General features: G+C 45.6%; 1 protein-coding gene across 1 annotated transcript in view; it reads left to right on the top strand.

The window, feature by feature from the left end:
* Positions 1-359: 359 nt before the first annotated feature.
* MAA3 (P-loop containing nucleoside triphosphate hydrolases superfamily protein) overlaps positions 360-19,843 on the top strand; it is a 132,455-nt gene continuing 112,971 nt past the window's right edge. The window contains exons 1-4 of the mRNA XM_086523941.1: positions 360-595; positions 671-821; positions 896-1,032; positions 1,135-1,335. Coding sequence (XP_086380067.1) covers positions 455-595; positions 671-821; positions 896-1,032; positions 1,135-1,335 — 630 coding nt within the window. The 5' untranslated portion in view covers positions 360-454. The remainder of the gene's footprint in view (positions 596-670; positions 822-895; positions 1,033-1,134; positions 1,336-19,843) is intronic.

Genomic DNA, 19,843 nt, shown 5'->3' with positions numbered 1-19,843 from the left:
CCTTTTTTTTCTACTATGCCTGAATCTATCACTTGTTTTTTTTGTAGCAAATTGCACACGGAATGCCCCAGGTCAAGGAGGTCGAAGAATCAAGCTGAGTCGTACGAATTTGTTTTAGGCCTTTGTCAGATGCATCCGGACGCCCGTATACGCTACTGAGCTGGACCAATCTCCTCTTTCACCTTGCGCCTCGAGTGTCACACAGGGCGGTGGACAACTCTCTTGCTTGGTGAGGTGGAAGCCAGGTCAATGGCCATCTTGCAGACGAGCCAATCAGCGCCAAGCTTTTCGTATGAATTTTCTGGAAGTGTGGCCGCCTTGTGTGACTGCCATGAAGGACACAACTTTTTTAGCTCAGAATGGCCGCCGGTCACTCTACACCACGTAGGATATGTCCACCGTCGTCTTGTGACACGGGCCTTAGCAACCAAAACCTTAAACCCCCTGGCGGACGATGGTGGCGATGGTGGGCACCGGGGTCTCTGCAGGTTCTGTCGCCACCACGGACAAGAGTGCCCTTGTTTCCAATTTGCACAATCGACTCCAAAGAATGGTGCTTAGCTGGGATTATCTTCGTCTCCTCTCTGAAATCAAGGTTCGTGCAAGGTGGTTCTTGCGTGTATGAGAGAGAGAGAGAGAGAGAGGGAGAGAGACGTGTTTGTATTTTCAGGTCACTTCAAAGAAAAGGAAGAAGGATTCTGCTAACAGCTTGCGAGAGGTGCCACTCACATTTTCGGATGTGAATGAGTACTTGTCTGTCTTTGAGCCTCTTCTGTTTGAAGAAGTAAAAGCTCAAATTTGCAGAGGAGAGGAGGAAGGGGGTGTGTTATATTCCTTAGATGCATGCTCAGTGAGCTAACACCAGCCCTTACTCATACTTAAGTTTGCACTACAGGTTCTTTCGAGTGGGAAATGATTGCGGTGATCAAATGTGAGAAGGCTCACGATTTTTATTTTGCGCAAGCAGCTGTTCAAGCTCATATGGTAGATCAGCTATCAGATAATGACATCATTCTTCTCAGCAAAGAGAAGGTAGTGTAAACATATAAGGGAGAAAACACAGACTGCTGCTGGGATTTCTTTTTCTCAAAAGCTAGCTGTTCCGTTATCCTCAATGTCGTTACACTATTTCAGTTCCAAGAAGGATCAGCCATTCCCAGTGCTTATGCATTTGCAAGTGTGGAAGGCAGAGAGGGCAAACAAACGCTGAAGCTTAGACTGTTTTTGGACGGAGAATTCAGTGGACTAAATGAAAAGACCCTTTCTCGAAGTGCTCGGCTTTCTAAAATGGCAACAGCAGTGCAGGTTGCTAATTCAGCATGGTGGATGATGAAGGTATGTTCTGTATTTTAAGCATTGGATTGGATGGTGGCAAGGGGATCATGAAAGTGTGTGTATACGCCCAAACTGCAATAAAACAAGCTCTGTGTGCTTCTTTTCTTTGGTTCTGCCGTTCCTTTTACCCCTTCACAAGTGATTTTGTTCGCCCTTATAAACAAGTTCCTTGTGATGCTGCTCCGTGTCTGGGTCTCTTATGAGATAGTCTAAACAAAAGAGGGTGCCTCCAATTAGGGCAGTGATTTCTCTCTCTTCTCTCTAGAAGCTGCTGCTAGCTTTCTCTCTCCTCTCCTTGCTATTCGAACGCCCTTGACCACTGCTATTGTTGGGGGAAGATCGCTAGCTATTCCTGCCGCCCTCCAGAGTCTATTGTTGGGGAAAGATCGCTGGGCTATTCCTGCCGCCCTCCAGCAGCCCTAGCGTCCCCTCTCATCCCAGTTTTGCCAGCGCTAGTAGCAAGGGTCCCTACTATCGAGATTATGCAAGTGATTGCGTGAAGCCATCATGCAGAGGCCGCTTTTCCGTACTTGGAGCGACATTTGAAGCTTGTGAATACGCTCCTTATCATCCCAGTTTTGCCAGCGCTAGAAGCAAGGGTCCCTACTATTGAGATTCTGCAAGTGATCGCGTGAAGCCATCATGCAGAGGCCGCTTTTCCGTACTTGGAGAGACATTTGAAGCTTGTGAATACGCTGTACGAGTTGTTGTGTCTGTGTTTGTGCTTTTTGCAGGTACTCCATCGCGGAGAGGGACCAGGGAGGCTTTGACCTACGTGTCACGATTGTGACATATTCTTTGTCTTTGTATTACCTTCTTCGCTTGATTCTTTTGCAGATACAAAGACACACCAGATCCGAGACCCCCGATTCTCCAAGGATGCGTCCTTCGCCCAAGAGTCGCACTTGTTCGGCGAATATCCATGCCTCTTTAGCGAATGGCTGCACCTTTACGCCGAAGGTTCACGACTCTACAACAGGACACGACTATTGGCTTGAGTCATGTCTCTTGACGTATGGGCATGTCTTTTCACTTGTCTCTTCAGTTTCTATATAAGAACACCCTTGTAACACATTTCAATCAATCAACACACATTTAGTCTCTCGAGTCTTTGTCTCTAGTTCTAGTTCAGTTTTAGTTTTTATCTAAGTTCAGTTATGAATAACACACATAGTAAGAGTGTTCTTCAGAGTGGTATCAAAGCAAATTTTTTCCGGGACCCGAAGGTTGTGAGCCTCTCACCCTTGCCGCTACACGCTGCTCCCTTCTCGAGGTTGTATGGAAGCCGAAGAACGGTGGAAAACACACACAAACGAGCATGAGGTAACATGAATTTTTTTGTTCCAACTCTATAAGTAAAGAACAGAACACAGATGTGTGTCGGTTGTGTACCTGGTGTATTTCGAGAACTCGTATGTCGGTGCCTCTTTCAGTGTCCTTTTCTTGGGTAAGTACCCCTCGCACTCGCACCCCTTCATGCGAAAAGGCATTGACATGGCAGGCAGCCACACCTCTGTCGCTTACACCCCTTACCCAGGAGTCATGCCCTTCGTGCAAATCGTTGGGCTGAATCACCAAACCCTTGCGCTGGCTGCCCTTTCGTCACATAAACCTCTTCGCATAAGTTTTAACGCCTTCAATTTAATTGAGTAAATTACCCGGTGAACCCCAAAACTGGCTGGCCTGCTTAAAAAATAACTCAATGTGGACACCTTTTAATTGGGACCAATAACCAGCAACGCTTAAAAAAAAAAAAAAAGAACACTAGGCAGCGTAAGACTCTCTCCCACCATACAAATACGTGCTATGGACATAATGCTTGTCTTCTTGGAGCGTTTTTTGGTAGCACTACCGCACCATATTCCTTCATATATGCTCCCAGATGGAACCCGATGGCATGGAGCTTTGCAAGATTCCGAACCTCCCGTACATAGACGAGATTCTTGATGAAATCTTGCGAGAGAATTCCCCAACACATGAAGTGTTCATGATTCGAGATTCTCCTGCTCAGAGCAGAAAGTGATAATTACTCCAGAGTCCTCAACTCCAGAGCGTGAACTTATTCCAGAGGCACTTTTCACTCGCGGAGCAACTGTCCCAGAACCTACTCCTGCTGTCACAAGACAGGCACCAGGTGCCAATAGAAAAGAACAGAGTGAACAGACTTTTAACACTTCAATAACAATTTAACTGAGAGAGAGAGAGAGAGAGAGAGAGAGAGAGAGAGAGAGAGAGAGAGAGAGAGAGAGAGAGAGAGACGCGACACCGAGTGGCGGAATTTCACCCCAAAGAGATTGGCCCCAAACCTTGGTGCCCCTTTTGGTATTTCTTTATATTGCGTCAACACAATACAAGCCGGTACTCTAGACTCTGCACCTTCTCTAGGAAGCATTCCATAGAATGAGCCCTAACCTCATATTTAAAGGCCCTTGGCCTAAAAAGCAGTTACAGTGAAAAGCTTCACACTCAAAAGCAACTGGTCCAAAAAGCGCGAAATTCTGTCAGTGCGATTTGCGAAAATCTGTACAACTGCCATGTCAACACTGTTAGCGCGTTTTACGAAAATCTGCCACGTCAGCACTGTCGGCGGAAAATCTGGGCTGTGTGTGGCTCCTGCTTTATTTATATGCCTTTGTCACTTGGGCCCCATCGGGTCTCATAAGTTGGGAGGACTTATTCTTCTTCTGTTGCTTGTTCTTTTTAGGGTTTAGGCCCCCCGGCCGTGATTTGAAGGTTGGCTCTTGACACGTCAGCAGTTTGTGACATCCCCCCTTCTTGAAAGAGAGTAATCGTCCGCGATTACAGCATATCTGCAAAACAACTCAAGTTAGCTTAATTTTTTTTTTTCCGAGGATCATTCTGAGGGACAATCAGTTCACTATTTTTTTGTTAAGGAGTTGGCTTCTCCTTTCGGCTCTTTTGATCAAGGAGTTGGCTTCTCCTTTCGTCCAGATCGGAACTCTTGATATTCCGGTGTAGTAAAATTGGCCATCACACCCAAACCGCATTGATCTTCCACATGTGTCTTGATGCACTAAAATTACATATTGAGGCAATCTCATCCAATTAGGAATATTCAGTAGTGGGCCCATCACAATGCAACACAAATGCTCCCCAGACATCGGTTTGCGTCGTTCAGAGGTTTTCTAGCATACAACGAAACGCTCCCTAGACATCAACGTTCGTCGTTCTGAGGTTTTCAAACATACAACGAAACTCTTCCCAAGCATCGGGATTTGGCATGTGTCGTTCCGAGGTTCACACAATACCAAAATAGTATTTCTCACTTTTCCACAGTGGAGTACAATCACCTATCAATGAAACAAATATTAAAACCAGAGTCAAACAGTTCAAATCGGCACCAAGACAGGTTCAAAATAGAACCATCCATTTCAAACAGATTCCAAATAGGATCAGCAAACAAGTTCTCAAATAGATTCTCAGCCAAAATTTAAACTTTAAAAGCAATCTTAACATCAGTCGAGCTCGAAAAGTCGACTGACTTTCCATCCTGAAAGCTGCACCAAAAATAAATAAATTAGGGTTAGGTTTCTTCCGTAAGGTCGTAGCTGACCGCACCATGGTCCATAAGCTCTTGAACAGACAGTGTTGTGTGGCGGTGATGGTAGTCCCAAGACATAGTAGTCACATTGGACCTCCGAGGTTATCAACAAGAGACACTTACTAAGAGACGTCTAGAAATTTCAAATTATAATCTGCTAGGGTTTCCATGGCAAGCATTTCAGGATACCCAACTCTGCCAGAAGTTGCATTCCGAAGGAAGATGTCAGAAACCATATAACTTCGAGCAAAAATTTTCTTGAAAGCTTGCCAAGTCCTTGGAGTGTGCAGCTTGGTAGTTGTAGACATAAACATCTGCATGGCACTGCTTTTGAGAAAAATAGTGGCTCGAAACAAATCTTGGATCCTTCTTTGCAAGTGATCTTTTTGGCTTATGCCCTGTAAGATATGAGCGGTGAGGACGGGAGCGCGCCCGATGCTCGATGATGTAAGGGTGGGAGTGTGTCACAAGACGGGCACCACGTGCTAATAGAAAAGAACAGACTGAACAACTTTAAGCACTTCAAATAACAACTGAACTGAGAGAGAGAGAGAGACGACACGCGACACGGAGTGGTGGAATTCCATCCTAGAGAGTATTGGCCCCAAACCTTGGCGCCCCTTTCGGTATTTCTTTATATTGCATCAACACAGTACAAGCCGGTACTCAAGACTCTGCACCTTCTCCAGGAAGCATGCCTGAGAATGAGCCCTAACCTCATAGTTCAAAACTCAAAAGCTTTTGGTCCAAAAGCAAAGCCAAAAAGCTGACAGCATAAATCACGGAAATCCGTACAGCTTGCCACGTCATCAGCCAACAAAAAACGCGGAAATCTCCCTGCTGCCCTTAGGGTTAGGGTTAGGGTTTTTGCAATAAATGGATTTTTGGCAGCAGCATTAGGGTTTGCAGGTTTTAGGGTTAGGGTTTTTCAGAATTAGGGTTTCAACAGTTAGGGTTTCTTGCAGAAATTAGGTCTAGGCTTTTTGCTCTCGGGCAACCACGTCATCACTTTGTGACAGTTTAGGCCCCTCGGTCACATCTGCAAGCTGGCTCCATTCTTTAGGCTTTGACACGTCAGCAGTTTGTTACAGAGTGGCTAATAAGTCAGAGCACGAAGATACTTCAAGTAAAATTCCAGTAGCTCTGTCTGCTCTTTTGTAGGACCGGTATGCTCTCAGACACCTGATGCTCTGATTCCACTGTCACAAGACGGGCACCACGTGCCAATAGAAAAGAACAGACTTTTAGCACTTCAGTAACAACTGAACTGAGAGAGAGAGAGAGAGAGAGAGAGAGAGAGAGAGAGAGAGAGAGAGAGAGAGAGAGAGAGAGAGAGAGAGAGAGAGAGAGAGAGAGAGAGAGACGACACGCGACTCGGAGTGACGGAATTCCACCTTAGAGAGTATTGGCCCCTAACCTTGGCGTCCCTTTGGGTATTTCTTTATATTGCATCAACACAGTACAAGCTGGTACTTTAGACTCTGCACCTTCTCCAGGAAGCATTCCAAAGAATGAGTCCTAACCTCATATTTAAAGGCCCTTGGCCCGAAAAGCAATTACAGTGAAAAGCTACGAACTCAAAAGTAACTGGTTCAAAAAGCGCCAAAATCTGTCAGTGCGATTTGCGAAAATCCGTACAATTGCCACATCAGCACTGTTAGCGCGTTTTACGAAAATTTGCCACGTCAGTAGTGTCAGCGGAAAATTTGGACTGTGTGTGCGGCTCCTGCTTTATTTATATGCCTTTATGTCACTTGGGCCCCATTGGACAGGGTCCCATAAGTTGGTAGGACTTCTTCTTCTTTTGTTGCTTGTTCTTCTTAGGGTTTAGGTTCCTCGGCCGTGATCTGAAGGTTGGCTCTTGACACGTCAGCAATTTGTGACACTTGCACTATTCGAGTTCCCTCTGAGGCGTAACCATGCCGTCTCCTCAGGATGGAGAAGGTCAATCAGAGGATGCCCCTTACTCTTATCAAGGAGTAGATGGCCACACTATCCACAAGCCTCGCATCACTTTACACTCGCTTGGATCATATGCAGACGCAAAACACTTCTCCTTGGAGTCATCCTACAACTTCTCGGACGACTAATGCTGCTTCTCCACCACCTTCTTCCGAAGCTTCAGTGGAGGAACGCTAAGAACCAGATCCAATTGATGAGGTAGACAATCGTGAACTTCAATCACTTTATAAATTTTTTAATGGTACACAGAAGAAGAAACTGGATGTTAAACTGCCTGAGCCTTATAATGATCGCCGCGACAAGCACATACAGGACCAATGGCTATTCAAAATGGAGGTCTACTTGTCCAACACGGACTTAGTAGAGAGTACAAAAGTTGCACTTGCTAGTTCTCTGCTCAAGGATACAACATTTCTTTGGTGGCAACGACGGGTTGCTGATGGTAAACACATGCCCGCTTGGGACAAATTCCGGTGGTCTATTCGCACGGCATTCAAACCTGCCAATGCAAATTTTCATGGTTGGTCCTCTCTTCGTCGCCTGAGCTAGACAGGTTCCTTAGCTACGTACATCACAAACTTTCAGAGACTAACTCTGGAGATAGAGAATCTCAACCCCTCTGATAAACTACACAGTTTCATTGATGGGCTTGAACCAACCCTGAAGGACGATGTACACAAATACAACCCTACCACCTTGGATGCTGCAATTGCCTATGTGGAGCGTCTTGGCGATAATCAGCACCCTACAAGGAACTTTCTCCTTGGTGACAGATCTTTAAATAGCGCTCGCTTTTCCTAGCGCGATCGCAAAGACAACTATAGCCAAAGTCATCAGCATCAGTCTTAGTTCAAACAACAAGACAAAGTCAGCAACATCAGTCTCAGTTCAGACAGCAAGCCACAACACCTTATTCAACTTCAAGGTTCTATTCTCAAGATCAACAATGTCAAAGCAGATCTTCTTCAAATGCTCCACTTGATCATTGTAAAGGACGTGATTTTTCTCAAGATCGGCGTTCCAATAGTCAGCAAGGCTCTTCGTCAAATGTTTCTTCGACTTTAAAGATGGATGGATTATGTATAATTTGTGAGTGTGCGTGTGTGGAAGTGTGAGAGAGGAGAAGAGAGTGTCACGTACACATCTAACCCTACGTGTACGTGGACAAGCTACTTCATGACATGGGTTCAGTTCAGTTCAGTTAGATTAGGAAGTGTTTTGGCACTTTTGTGAGTCTGTTCGCAGACCGTGCATGTCCAGGCACTTAGAGTAGATGCATATCCTCTGGTTGCACACAGCATGACCATCAGATTTCAGTCAGTACCCATCAAGAGCATTTTTACAGTGCATAGACCTATTTTAGCCAATTTTCACTTATTATTTTTTAAGTGACTTTTGTTGGGAAACTGGGTAGGGCAAATTGAGTCAGGATGTATATAAGAAAACCTAGCGCTAGCACTTTCTGGCAGAAGAGGCAGCAAGAACTTCGTGTTCAACAAGCACCTTCCCAGCAAGACCACCTTCCCGCAACAGACCTAGCGTTTTCAGCCCATCTGAAAGCCTAGCGTTTTTGCATAGCAGATCAGCCCTAGCATTAGCAGATTCCACAGCAACACAGCAGATCAGCCCTAGCGTTAGTAGATTTCTCCAGCAGGACAGAACCAGCCCTAGTGTTTTTGGTTTGCAGATCAGCCTCGGCGTTTTGCCGATTCACCGCGATGGAACCCCAAGAAGCACCAGCGTTTTCAGTTTTCAGCAGTTAGTTTCCGTAGAACAAGTTCCGAACCTCACAGATCTCATCTTCCCGCAGCAGATCCCGCATCGTCAGATCCATCGAAGTTTGTAGTTTCAGCCCGGAAAACGCAGATTTCAGCATCTGCGTTTTCAGCGCGTCGTCATTGCATCGTCGCCATCAACATCGTCACCGACATAGAGTCAAAATTCAGCAGATAAAGATTTGCATATTTCAGCCATCAGTGTTTTCAGATTTCAACCCGTCTCGTCGTCGTCCTCATCGTCGGCAAGTCCAAGCATTGTAGAGATTTGTGCAATCAATAGTAGACCGCTCTCGCCAAAGAGAGTGGGGCCTTTGGAGGAGGGTTTGACAACATTCTGGTGTCGTATTCTTCTCTCTCTATCTCTCAGTCTCAACACCTTCATTCACAGTGTTCACCACTTTGTTTGTGTCCATTGCACTCTCTTACTAAAGGAACGGAAGGCTCTCCCTTCCATAAGTAAAAGGAACCTTGAGCACAGTTTGGAGCACTCATCTTGAGCAAAGTTCAACATTCACTTCCGCTGCACCTAACATTGGTATCAGAGCTTTGGCAGTGTTCTGTATCACTCAAGGAAAGAACCACAAGAATTTCTTTTGCTTGTTGCGGTCGCACGTAACCCAAGTCCTCTTGGGCATGTCGATTCCTAATCGTGTTTTTGAAGAGTGGTAGGAAACCCAAGAAAGAAGGGCTTGTCCAGCCTCCCCTTGTGCCTCTTTTCACTCATTGAGAGCGGACCGTGCACTTAGCCGCCGTCCAATCAACGTGAGGTGGGAAAAGCAACCTTGGTGTGAGCGCAAGGCCGCCAAGGGGTGCGCCTGCGGAAAAGAGCAGAATCGGATAAAGAGAAGATCCTTTTCTAACACAGATTGCAAGCTAATGAAGAAACTCAAGAACCTCAAGACTCAAGATGTCACCAACGTGTGACTACTATCTATCCTTTTTGTTGATTTCTTTCTTATTATCTATTTACTTTCACTTTTTGGAAACCCCTCGGGAAATCTAACTGCCCTGCATTGCATAGCTAGTGTGGAACTGTCCAGAGGGAGTCCAGGCCTGAGGGCAAGAGAGCACTAAGGTTGGACAAGGACTATGGTTAGCCAAGTGGGGTCATTGACTAGCCAAAGTGGAATCCTTTGCTACAGAGGCTACATTTCAGTTTTGGGATGTGGCCGCAGTGTACAAAGAGGGTCGGATGACCTAGAAAGATACAATGGCAGCATCTCTTAAAATTTAGGGAACTGCTATTTTGGAACCTGAAAATGTGTTGGCGTCATTACCTCCGGAATGACAAAGGGAACATTTTCTTACTCTGCCGTGAAGTCAACTGGGCAACCGGTTGGGATATTTTTAGGCGGCAACCCCGAAACGGGAAAATGCTTGTAAATGTGCCAAGTGGCACATTCTGGTGCAGTTTCCAATGCAAGAAGGAGTTGGCGCTGAATTTGAAGGGAAGAAGGGCTCATTTGCTGATTTTGTCACAGGTTAAGAGCTATGGAGTGCTTGCTTTCCCTCTTATGTACAGTGCGGTGCCAGGAGTGATGCCCTGCACGCTACGCACTGCCCTCTCTCTCCCCTTTGGCAGTATGTTATGCCCCTCTAGTGGGCTCTTCATTTGACCAATGTACAGTTGTGTGGGTTCATGCGCGATTGCCGAGGCAAGAGCCTCTTGCACAGGTACTGGATTAGCTAGCGGCTAATCCCCCCGCAGGTACAGGTGAATTCGGAGAGGTTTCACGCCAGAAATCTCGTCCGATTCAAAGGGCAAGTAGCCCTACAGGTGCGGGAGCTCGAGGACTTGCTAGGGATGCGACCGGCACGCGGAACGGAGCCCGAAACAGTGAATTACAGCCTGCTGTGTATTTTTGCAGGTTTAGGGTTTTGGCCCTAAACGGACCCTAATACCCCCAGGAGGTTCGGGGACGCAAGGGGACCGCTGTACAGGCGATCTGGCGCATTTTCAGGGCTGAAAACAGAGAATTCAGCGTGCTGCAGATTCTCGCCAGGTTTTGCAAAGTGCCCGTATGCGTCGGGAAAGTCAGTCAATGCGTGGGAATACTGACCGTGAAGGGTTCTAGTACAGTTATGCTGCCGAAATCGGGCTGGAACAGTGGAAATTCAGCCGAGTTTGTGCGGGGCAGCTTGTAGGAACCACAGCGTTTATTCCCTCTTTTGAACAATAAAGAAATACCGAAAGGGGCGCCTAAGTTAGGGGCCAATCTGGTGTCTGTCTACTCATACAGGTGCAATCTAGCAGCCTGTATCCCTCTCCCCTTTGTTGTGTCTTGAAAGTACAGGTAAAATAGACGACTAATAATGGGTGAAAGCTAAATCAAGGTTTAAAGTAAAGTCTACCGCCCTTTTTGGATCATACAGGCCGGTTACATGGTTCCATCGACGGGATTACATCACTTTTTCCCATAGAAGCGAGCCTTGGTCAGTTTTGGGCTTGAAGACACAGGGGATCGTAGATCAGACACAAGGAATTGTAATTATGGCTGACAGACCAGATGATGTGACTGAAGAGGTTTCCTCTTCACAGGGTCAACAGACACATGAAGTGGGTGAGTCCTCAAGACCACCACAGACTGATGATGATATATTCAGGACCCAGTTGGCTACTGCTGTGGCTATGTTCACACAAGTAATGCAGAATCCGAGGTTTGTAGCCTTTCTGCAACCTCCTGTTCCGTCTCAGCAAGTTGGGTCATTGGATCATATTCAAAAGCCTGTTAAGGCTCGAGCACAGGTGATTCATACCGCACAGTCAATGGAAACACCTGTACACTTGACGGAGAACATGCAGTCTCCACAACGTATACCTAAGGTGCAAGAACAGGTGGCTGAGATGCTAGTTTTTCAAGCTGTACCAATTCAGCCCGCCACCTTTCAGCAGCCTATAGCTGGTTCTAATGGGCAGGGAAGCAACCTACAGGCTATGCAACAGGTCTTCCCACCACCTTCAGTACACCCTGGCTATTTTGGAGGTGGATCGGTATTTCAGAGCATGGCTGGTCATGCACCTGGAAATCAGTTTTATACGCCAGGAACAGTGTTTGGGGGTGCTCAAACGATGATGCCTAACCCCATGTATGGTGTCACAGGCATGCTACCAGGGTTTCAAAGCACTCAGGGACAATTTGGGATGCCACAAGCAAATTTTGGTATGGCTGGAATTACAAATCAGCAGCCAAATATGGCGTTTCCAGGTCAAGTTAATAGCGGCCAAGGAACACAGATGAACCCTAACAGTGTTCCCATGTTTCAGTCACTTCCATATGACAATTTAACGCCGCTGGAGAGGCCAACTCCATACAAAGAAGGTGGCAAAGGAGTGTCATTCACGACCTTTACAGGGTTTGATGACAGGAAGAAGGCTCTTTCATTCCTCCAGCAGTTTGACAAGGCCTATGCAGGGGGAAACTTTACAGAGGCTTCAAAGGTCCGCAAGGCAGCCACTTTCTTGACAGGGAATGCGGGACAATGGTGGACAACTTTATTGCTTCAAGGGCAAGCTCCGTCCACATGGATTTACTTCAAGCAGATTTTTGCAGCAGCATGGTTATCTGATGATTTCGAAGCAGATGTCATGACAGAATGGCACCAGCTTAATGCTGCCACTTGCAGAAATCTGGATGATTACAATCGGAAGTTTTGGAAAGCTCTACTTCCAGTAACTTCCTATAGGTTTGTGCCATTGACAGAACAGATTGAAAAATACTGTTGTGGCCTACCTAAAGGATTGAGAAAGTACTGTACGAAGACAAAAGTCACTACTTTGACGCAGCTCATCGAGGTAGCAAACACTGGCAATGGTTTGCTCAAGGGAGAAGATTGTGAATTTAACACTGGCGTCAAGGCAGGATCAGGCAAGAAAAATTCAGCCAAGAAGCACGTTCCCAATGAGGCTCCTAAAGGGACTCAGGAGTCAGCCAACGCAGGGAAAGACAAAGCTACGGCTGAATCAGAAAAAGGACCAGCAAAGAAATGGAAAAGACGTTTTCCTCGCAAGTCAGAAGAGCAAAAGAAGGTCCTGAGGACAGAGAACAAATGCTTTATATGTGAGCAGCCTGGCCACATTGCTTACAACTGTCCTACAAAGAAAAGGCCAGCTGATTCTGAAGACAAGGAGGACAGGAAGGGAAAGAAGCCCATGGCTGGTCTAGTGCCAGATATGGTGGGCGACAAGCCAAATTCAGATGCAAGTGAGCTTTGCAGAGCATGGGGAAAGGTTAGGGATCAAACAGTGCTTATCTTCTTTGATCCAGGTGCCAAAGCCAACTTTATTTCCCCAGAATTGGCTTCAAAGTTGGGAATCAGACCTGAAGAGATGGGGTATACAGCAGAGGCAGGTTTGGCATGTCCTGGCCATACAGAGGCTGTGACACCCATCATTGGAAAGTTGCGTCTACATATCCAGTCCTATGTAGATGCTGAAGAATTTTACATCATGCCACTGGACGGATGTGATGTGTTGTTAGGTATTCCTTGGTTATTTCGTGTACAGGGAATCATGGATGCCTACAACAAAAAGATCACTGTACAGAGCAGGGGAAAGACTCACATTCTGGATGTAAAGCTTAAAGGGGAGTCTATTCCTATTGTATCAGCTTCTGCTATTACTTCTGTAATGAAAAAGCATCTTTCTGCGTACTTGATTTTTGCACGTGAAGTGTCAGATTGTGATGAATCAAATTTATCTGTGCTAGATAAAGAAAGGTCAATGTTTTTACAACAGTATAGTGACTGTTTTTCCGATTCATTACCGTCTCAATTACCGCCAGAGAGACCCGAGGACCATGCGATAGATTTGGTGCCAGGCAGTAGCCCACCAAATAAGCCTCCGTACAGGGTTAGTGCGGCTCAGCAGAAAGAGATAATGGGCCAAGTACAGGAGTTGTTAGAAAAAGGGCTGATTCAGCCCAGTTCATCTCCATTCTGTTCTCCAGTGTTGTTGGTGCAGAAAAAGGATGGCTCATGGCGTATGTGCATCGACTACCGTGCACTGAACAAGAATACCATCAAGAATAGGTTTCCTATACCTAGAATTGATGATATTATGGACAAATTAGAAGGAGCAGCTATGTTTAGCAGGATAGATCTAAAGAGTGGGTACCATCAGATCCGCATTAGATCAGAGGATGTGTACAAGACTGCTTTTAGAACAACGTTTGGCCTTTACGAATTTTTAGTGATGCCCTTTGGTCTCACAAATGCTCCTGCTACGTTCAATAGGATGATGGACAGAATTTTCCGTCCACACCAGCAGTTTGTTGGTACGTTCTTTGATGACATGATAGTCTATTCAAAGAATGAAGAGGAGCATAGGCATCACTTGGCCATTGTGTTCAAAGAGCTACACAGTCATAGGTTGCTCATCAATGCAAAGAAAAGTGAGTTTTTTCTGGAAGAGATTCACTTTCTGGGACACATTGTCTCAAAGGACGGTGTCAGAATGGATCCTGCAAAAGTCGAAGTGATCAAGTCATGGCCAAATTTGAAGACGGTGCATGATGTCCGAAGCTTTTTGGGACTATGCTCCTATTACAGAAGGTTTATCCGAAATTTTGCTGAGATTGCTTCACCTTTACATGCTCTTCAAAAGAAGGCAGTCACCTTTAGATGGACACAAAAAGAGATTTCAGCTTTTAATCTCTTAAAGGAAAAGATGACTTCAGATCCAGTCATTGTGTTGCCAGATCTTAGGAAGTCATTTGTGGTCCAGTGTGACGCCTGCGGTAGTAGCATTGGTGCTGTGCTAATGCAAGATGGCAGGGTAGTAGCCTATGAGAGCAGAATTTTGCAAGGGCCAGAGATGACCATGCAGGTCTATGAGAAAGAGTTACTGGCTGTGATTCATGCGCTCTTAAGTTGGAAACACTACCTGCTAGGTGCAGATTTCGTTGTCCAAACGGATCATCAGACCTTGCGATACTTCTTGACACAGACAAAGTTATCTGAGATGCATATGCGATGGGCAAATATCTTGTCCATGTTCCATTTTCAGATTGTGCATGTGGAAGGCAAGAAGAACGTTGTGGCTGATGCCTTGTCAAGGAAGCCACAAATTTCAGCTGTGTCGATTCCTTATCATCATGAACTTGATGATATGAGAGAACAGTATGCAAATGATGAAGATTTTGCAAGGGTCTTCGAGCAACTAATGGATGGACAACGTCATGAACACTATCTTCTTAAAGACGGGTTCATGATGATGCATGGCAGATTGTGTGTCACAAAGCCATTGCGACGCAAAGTTATGGAAGAGAGTCATGTCCCACCGTATGCAGGGCATCGTGGTATCGATGCTACAGTTAAAGCGGTTGAGACATTCTTCTATTGGCCTACATTGAGAAGGGATGTGGATGCCTTTGTGCGAGAATGCCTAATATGCCAAAAAGTCAAGTTTGACAGGCAAAAGGCACCAGGGTTATTGCAACCACTACCTATTCCAGATAAACCATGGGAAAGTATTGCTATGGATTTTATCTTTGATCTTCCAAGAACGCAGACAGGAAATGATGGTATTTGGACCATTATTTGCAGATTCAGCAAACAGGCTCATTTTATTCCTGTCAGGAAGAAGATAAAGCCAGATCAGATGGCACGCTTGTTTATGAGCAATATTTTCAAGTATCATGGCATGCCACAGTCGATTATTAGCGACCGTGATCCACGCATGACTAGTTTGTTCTGGAGAGGCTTGTTTGAGAATATGGGTACCACGCTCAAATTCTCTTCGTCATTTCATCCTCAAACAGATGGGCAGTCAGAAGAGGCAAATTCTACTGTCCTAGATCTGCTGAAGTCCTATGTGTCAGAGCATAAAGGAAAGTGGGAGCAGTATTTGCCATTGGTGGAGTATGCATACAATAATACAGTGCATTCATCAACTGGCAAGGCACCTTTTGAGATAGTTGAAGGTGGCAAGAAAGTTCCTCCCATACTGCATACAAAGGACAAGATATTTGAAGCAGATAAGTATGTTCAAGACATGGATGAAATGTACAAGAAGGTCAAAGTGGCCTTAGAAAGGACTCAGGCAAAGCAAAAGAAAGCAGCTGATCGTCACCGTCGTGAAGTGGTATATTCACTTGGTGATTGGGTGCTTCTACGGTTTGAAAAGGCAAGGTTAAAGAAGATGAAGGGCAAGGAAAGACTGTTTCCAAAGCTCAGCATGCGTTACTATGGGCCTTTTCAAGTGTGCGACATAATCAGTGATGTTGCATATAGGCTGAAATTGCCTGACAGTTGGAAGATTCACAATGCGTTTCATGTGAGTCTTCTCAGACCCTATGTGGGTGATGTGCCAGAAGATATGCCAGCTGAAGATCAGCCGGAAGTCGAGGAACTTGACGAGATCTTGCTCCCTGAACAGATTTTGGCACACAAAGAAAGGAAAGTGAAAGGCAAGGTTGCGAGGCGTTACTTGGTAAAGTTCAGAAACTATCCAACAATGGATGCTAAGTGGATGGAAGAAGGTGAACTTGCAGAGTCACCAACTGTGTTATCACTTTACCTGGAAGCCTTCGATTTGCAACCTACCTTGACCCCTTGAGTTTCAAAGCTACATGGATTGTCAGTGTGACAATGGCTTCTGAAACAAATGATGTACATGGTATTTAAAGTGAGCTCAAATGAAATACCTGTTACATGAATGTTAGAGCTGTACAGATTGTCAGTTTGGCAATTGCTCTTATGGAATGTCCAAAAGTTTGGTTAGTGCTATAGAAGTGAGTATTTCTTGTCAGTTTGTCAAGGATACAATGATTGCTTCTATTCAGGAGTACATGTGTAACTGCATTCTTAAACTGTCGGTTTGGGTATGCTCGAAAGTGTTACGGGATCCAACGTGTACTATAAGACAGTGGCAAAATGTGCAGCTACCATTTTGTCATTGGAAAGTTAGTGACTCAAAGCAATGGCAGAGTGCGAAGCTACCACTATGTCATTGGGACAGGGTTCACACGCAGGCAATACATGAGTCGACGAGGTGTTGAATACACCAGGGTTGACAATGAGCATGTATGTGTCGTATATGTGTCGACAAGTGTTGAATACATCAGTGTTGACAGTGACCATGTACGACATAGATGCAAACGAGGACGTTTGAGATTTCAAGAGGGGGGTATGTCACCAACGTGTGACTACTATCTATCCTTTTTGTTGATTTCTTTCTTATTATCTATTTACTTTCACTTTTTGGAAACCCCTCGGGAAATCTAACTGCCCTGCATTGCATAGCTAGTGTGGAACTGTCCAGAGGGAGTCCAGGCCTGAGGGCAAGAGAGCACTAAGGTTGGACAAGGACTATGGTTAGCCAAGTGGGGTCATTGACTAGCCAAAGTGGAATCCTTTGCTACAGAGGCTACATTTCAGTTTTGGGATGTGGCCGCAGTGTACAAAGAGGGTCGGATGACCTAGAAAGATACAATGGCAGCATCTCCTAAAATTTAGGGAACTGCTATTTTGGAACCTGAAAATGTGTTGGCGTCATTACCTCCGGAATGACAAAGGGAACATTTTCTTACTCTGCCGTGAAGTCAACTGGGCAACCGGTTGGGATATTTTTAGGCGGCAACCCCGAAACGGGAAAATGCTTGTAAATGTGCCAAGTGGCACATTCTGGTGCAGTTTCCAATGCAAGAAGGAGTTGGCGCTGAATTTGAAGGGAAGAAGGGCTCATTTGCTGATTTTGTCACAGGTTAAGAGCTATGGAGTGCTTGCTTTCCCTCTTATGTACAGTGCGGTGCCAGGAGTGATGCCCTGCACGCTACGCACTGCCCTCTCTCTCCCCTTTGGCAGTATGTTATGCCCCTCTAGTGGGCTCTTCATTTGACCAATGTACAGTTGTGTGGGTTCATGCGCGATTGCCGAGGCAAGAGCCTCTTGCACAGGTACTGGATTAGCTAGCGGCTAATCCCCCCGCAGGTACAGGTGAATTCGGAGAGGTTTCACGCCAGAAATCTCGTCCGATTCAAAGGGCAAGTAGCCCTACAGGTGCGGGAGCTCGAGGACTTGCTAGGGATGCGACCGGCACGCGGAACGGAGCCCGAAACAGTGAATTACAGCCTGCTGTGTATTTTTGCAGGTTTAGGGTTTTGGCCCTAAACGGACCCTAATACCCCCAGGAGGTTCGGGGACGCAAGGGGACCGCTGTACAGGCGATCTGGCGCATTTTCAGGGCTGAAAACAGAGAATTCAGCGTGCTGCAGATTCTCGCCAGGTTTTGCAAAGTGCCCGTATGCGTCGGGAAAGTCAGTCAATGCGTGGGAATACTGACCGTGAAGGGTTCTAGTACAGTTATGCTGCCGAAATCGGGCTGGAACAGTGGAAATTCAGCCGAGTTTGTGCGGGGCAGCTTGTAGGAACCACAGCGTTTATTCCCTCTTTTGAACAATAAAGAAATACCGAAAGGGGCGCCTAAGTTAGGGGCCAATCTGGTGTCTGTCTACTCATACAGGTGCAATCTAGCAGCCTGTATCCCTCTCCCCTTTGTTGTGTCTTGAAAGTACAGGTAAAATAGACGACTAATAATGGGTGAAAGCTAAATCAAGGTTTAAAGTAAAGTCTACCGCCCTTTTTGGATCATACAGGCCGGTTACACAAGAACCTCAAGAACTCAAGATTCTCAAGAACCCAAGAACCCAAGACCCACAAGAATCCAAGTTCCTCGTGAACTTAAGAACCAAAGATCTCAGTGTATGGTCATTACCCGAAGCGGAATGGATACTTTGCATGAAGGTCATGAGTATGAAGAAGGTGAAGAAGAATTTTCTCCACCAGGAGGTTTTTTCGACCTCCCCCTTCCCCATATACGCCAAGGATTGCACTAACTCCTATGGAGGCTTTTGACAAGATGATGATGGACATGAAGTTAGAAAGTGAAGCAAGGAAGTTAGAACGCGAAGCAAGAAAGGTAGCAATTGATCGTAAGTACGAAGAAAGAATGGCAGCCATAAAGCGTGAGCACGAGCAAGCACGCTTGGAAGCCAAAGTAAGACAAGCCGAATTGGATCGTGAGCGCGAAGAAAGACGAGCAGAATTTGCTCGCGAGAACAAAGCAAGAAAAGAGAAGAGCGATCGACACATGCAAGAGTTGTTGCGACTCTTTTCTCATGTGCAGGCACAGATGCAAGAGAATCATGAGAAGGAGACTCTCTCAGTCTCTTCTTCTCCAAAGCATGACACACATGATTTGCATGATACTGATAAGCATGATGATTTGCACGATCAAGATGTGATTATTCACGAGCATGATGGTTTAGTTGATGCTTTTTCTAGCGAAGCTAACCTCATTGCAGATTTGGTCAATCACAAAGAATTGATCTTGGCTCTCGAGTCGAGGTCCAAAGAACCCCCACAGGACGATTTGATCAATCACGAAGAACCAATCTTGGCTCTCGAGTCGAGGTCCAAAGAACCCCCATAGGAAGTATTATGTGTACGAGTGATTAGTCAGCACGCATTGTTCGAGTGTTTCATTCGTGATGCTTTCCTGTATTTTAGTCACCGTCCTTATGTTATCCCTTTTCACAGGCATGCCATATTGCATGATGAACACGATTCACTCATGAATGAGCACGAATGTATGCGGAATACTCATGAAAAGATGAAATGTTTGCATTCAAGGGAGTCACATTCCATGTCTCTTTCTTGGCATGACACAGTATCAGAAAGAGCACAAGAAAGATTGAGCATCAAGCATCGGCATTTCCATTGCGTTTTGCCACAGTTGATTGATTTAGATCGGAAAGTCAAGATTTGACTCCATTCTTTGCGTGTGTTTGATGAACGGTTTGACACTCCGTCTATATGTTCATCTACATTGCATGCACAGTCTTTAAAGAAGAATAGTATTTTTCCAGTCACTTTACATGGAATGAGTATGTTCATGTTTTTGTGTTGGAAGTGGTTTCATGAATTTTCATCCTCGGAGATTCTTGAAGAAGGTAGATGCATGACTATCGACGGAGTTGAAGCTTTGAAGGAGCCACAGAGGACTTTGTGTCGCTTTCGGCGTGGCCCAAAGAAGCAAGCGTTGCAGACCTTTATGAAGTTCAAGTATCGGATGACCCAGCATCAGAGTGGGTCGGAGAAGAGTTCTTTCCAGGATTCTAGACACTTTTGGCGATCTCCCTCGATGCCATACAGTACGGTACCAATACCTCACTTTGAAAAGGAGGGGATGTCACGTGCACATCTAACC

The sequence above is a fragment of the Adiantum capillus-veneris genome, chromosome 11 (genome assembly GCF_014529385.1).
Source record: "Adiantum capillus-veneris isolate H3 chromosome 11, ASM1452938v2, whole genome shotgun sequence".
Lineage (NCBI taxonomy): Eukaryota > Viridiplantae > Streptophyta > Polypodiopsida > Polypodiales > Pteridaceae > Adiantum > Adiantum capillus-veneris.
Note: the sequence above shows the minus strand (reverse complement) of the source record. Positions and strands in the feature narration are given on the sequence as shown.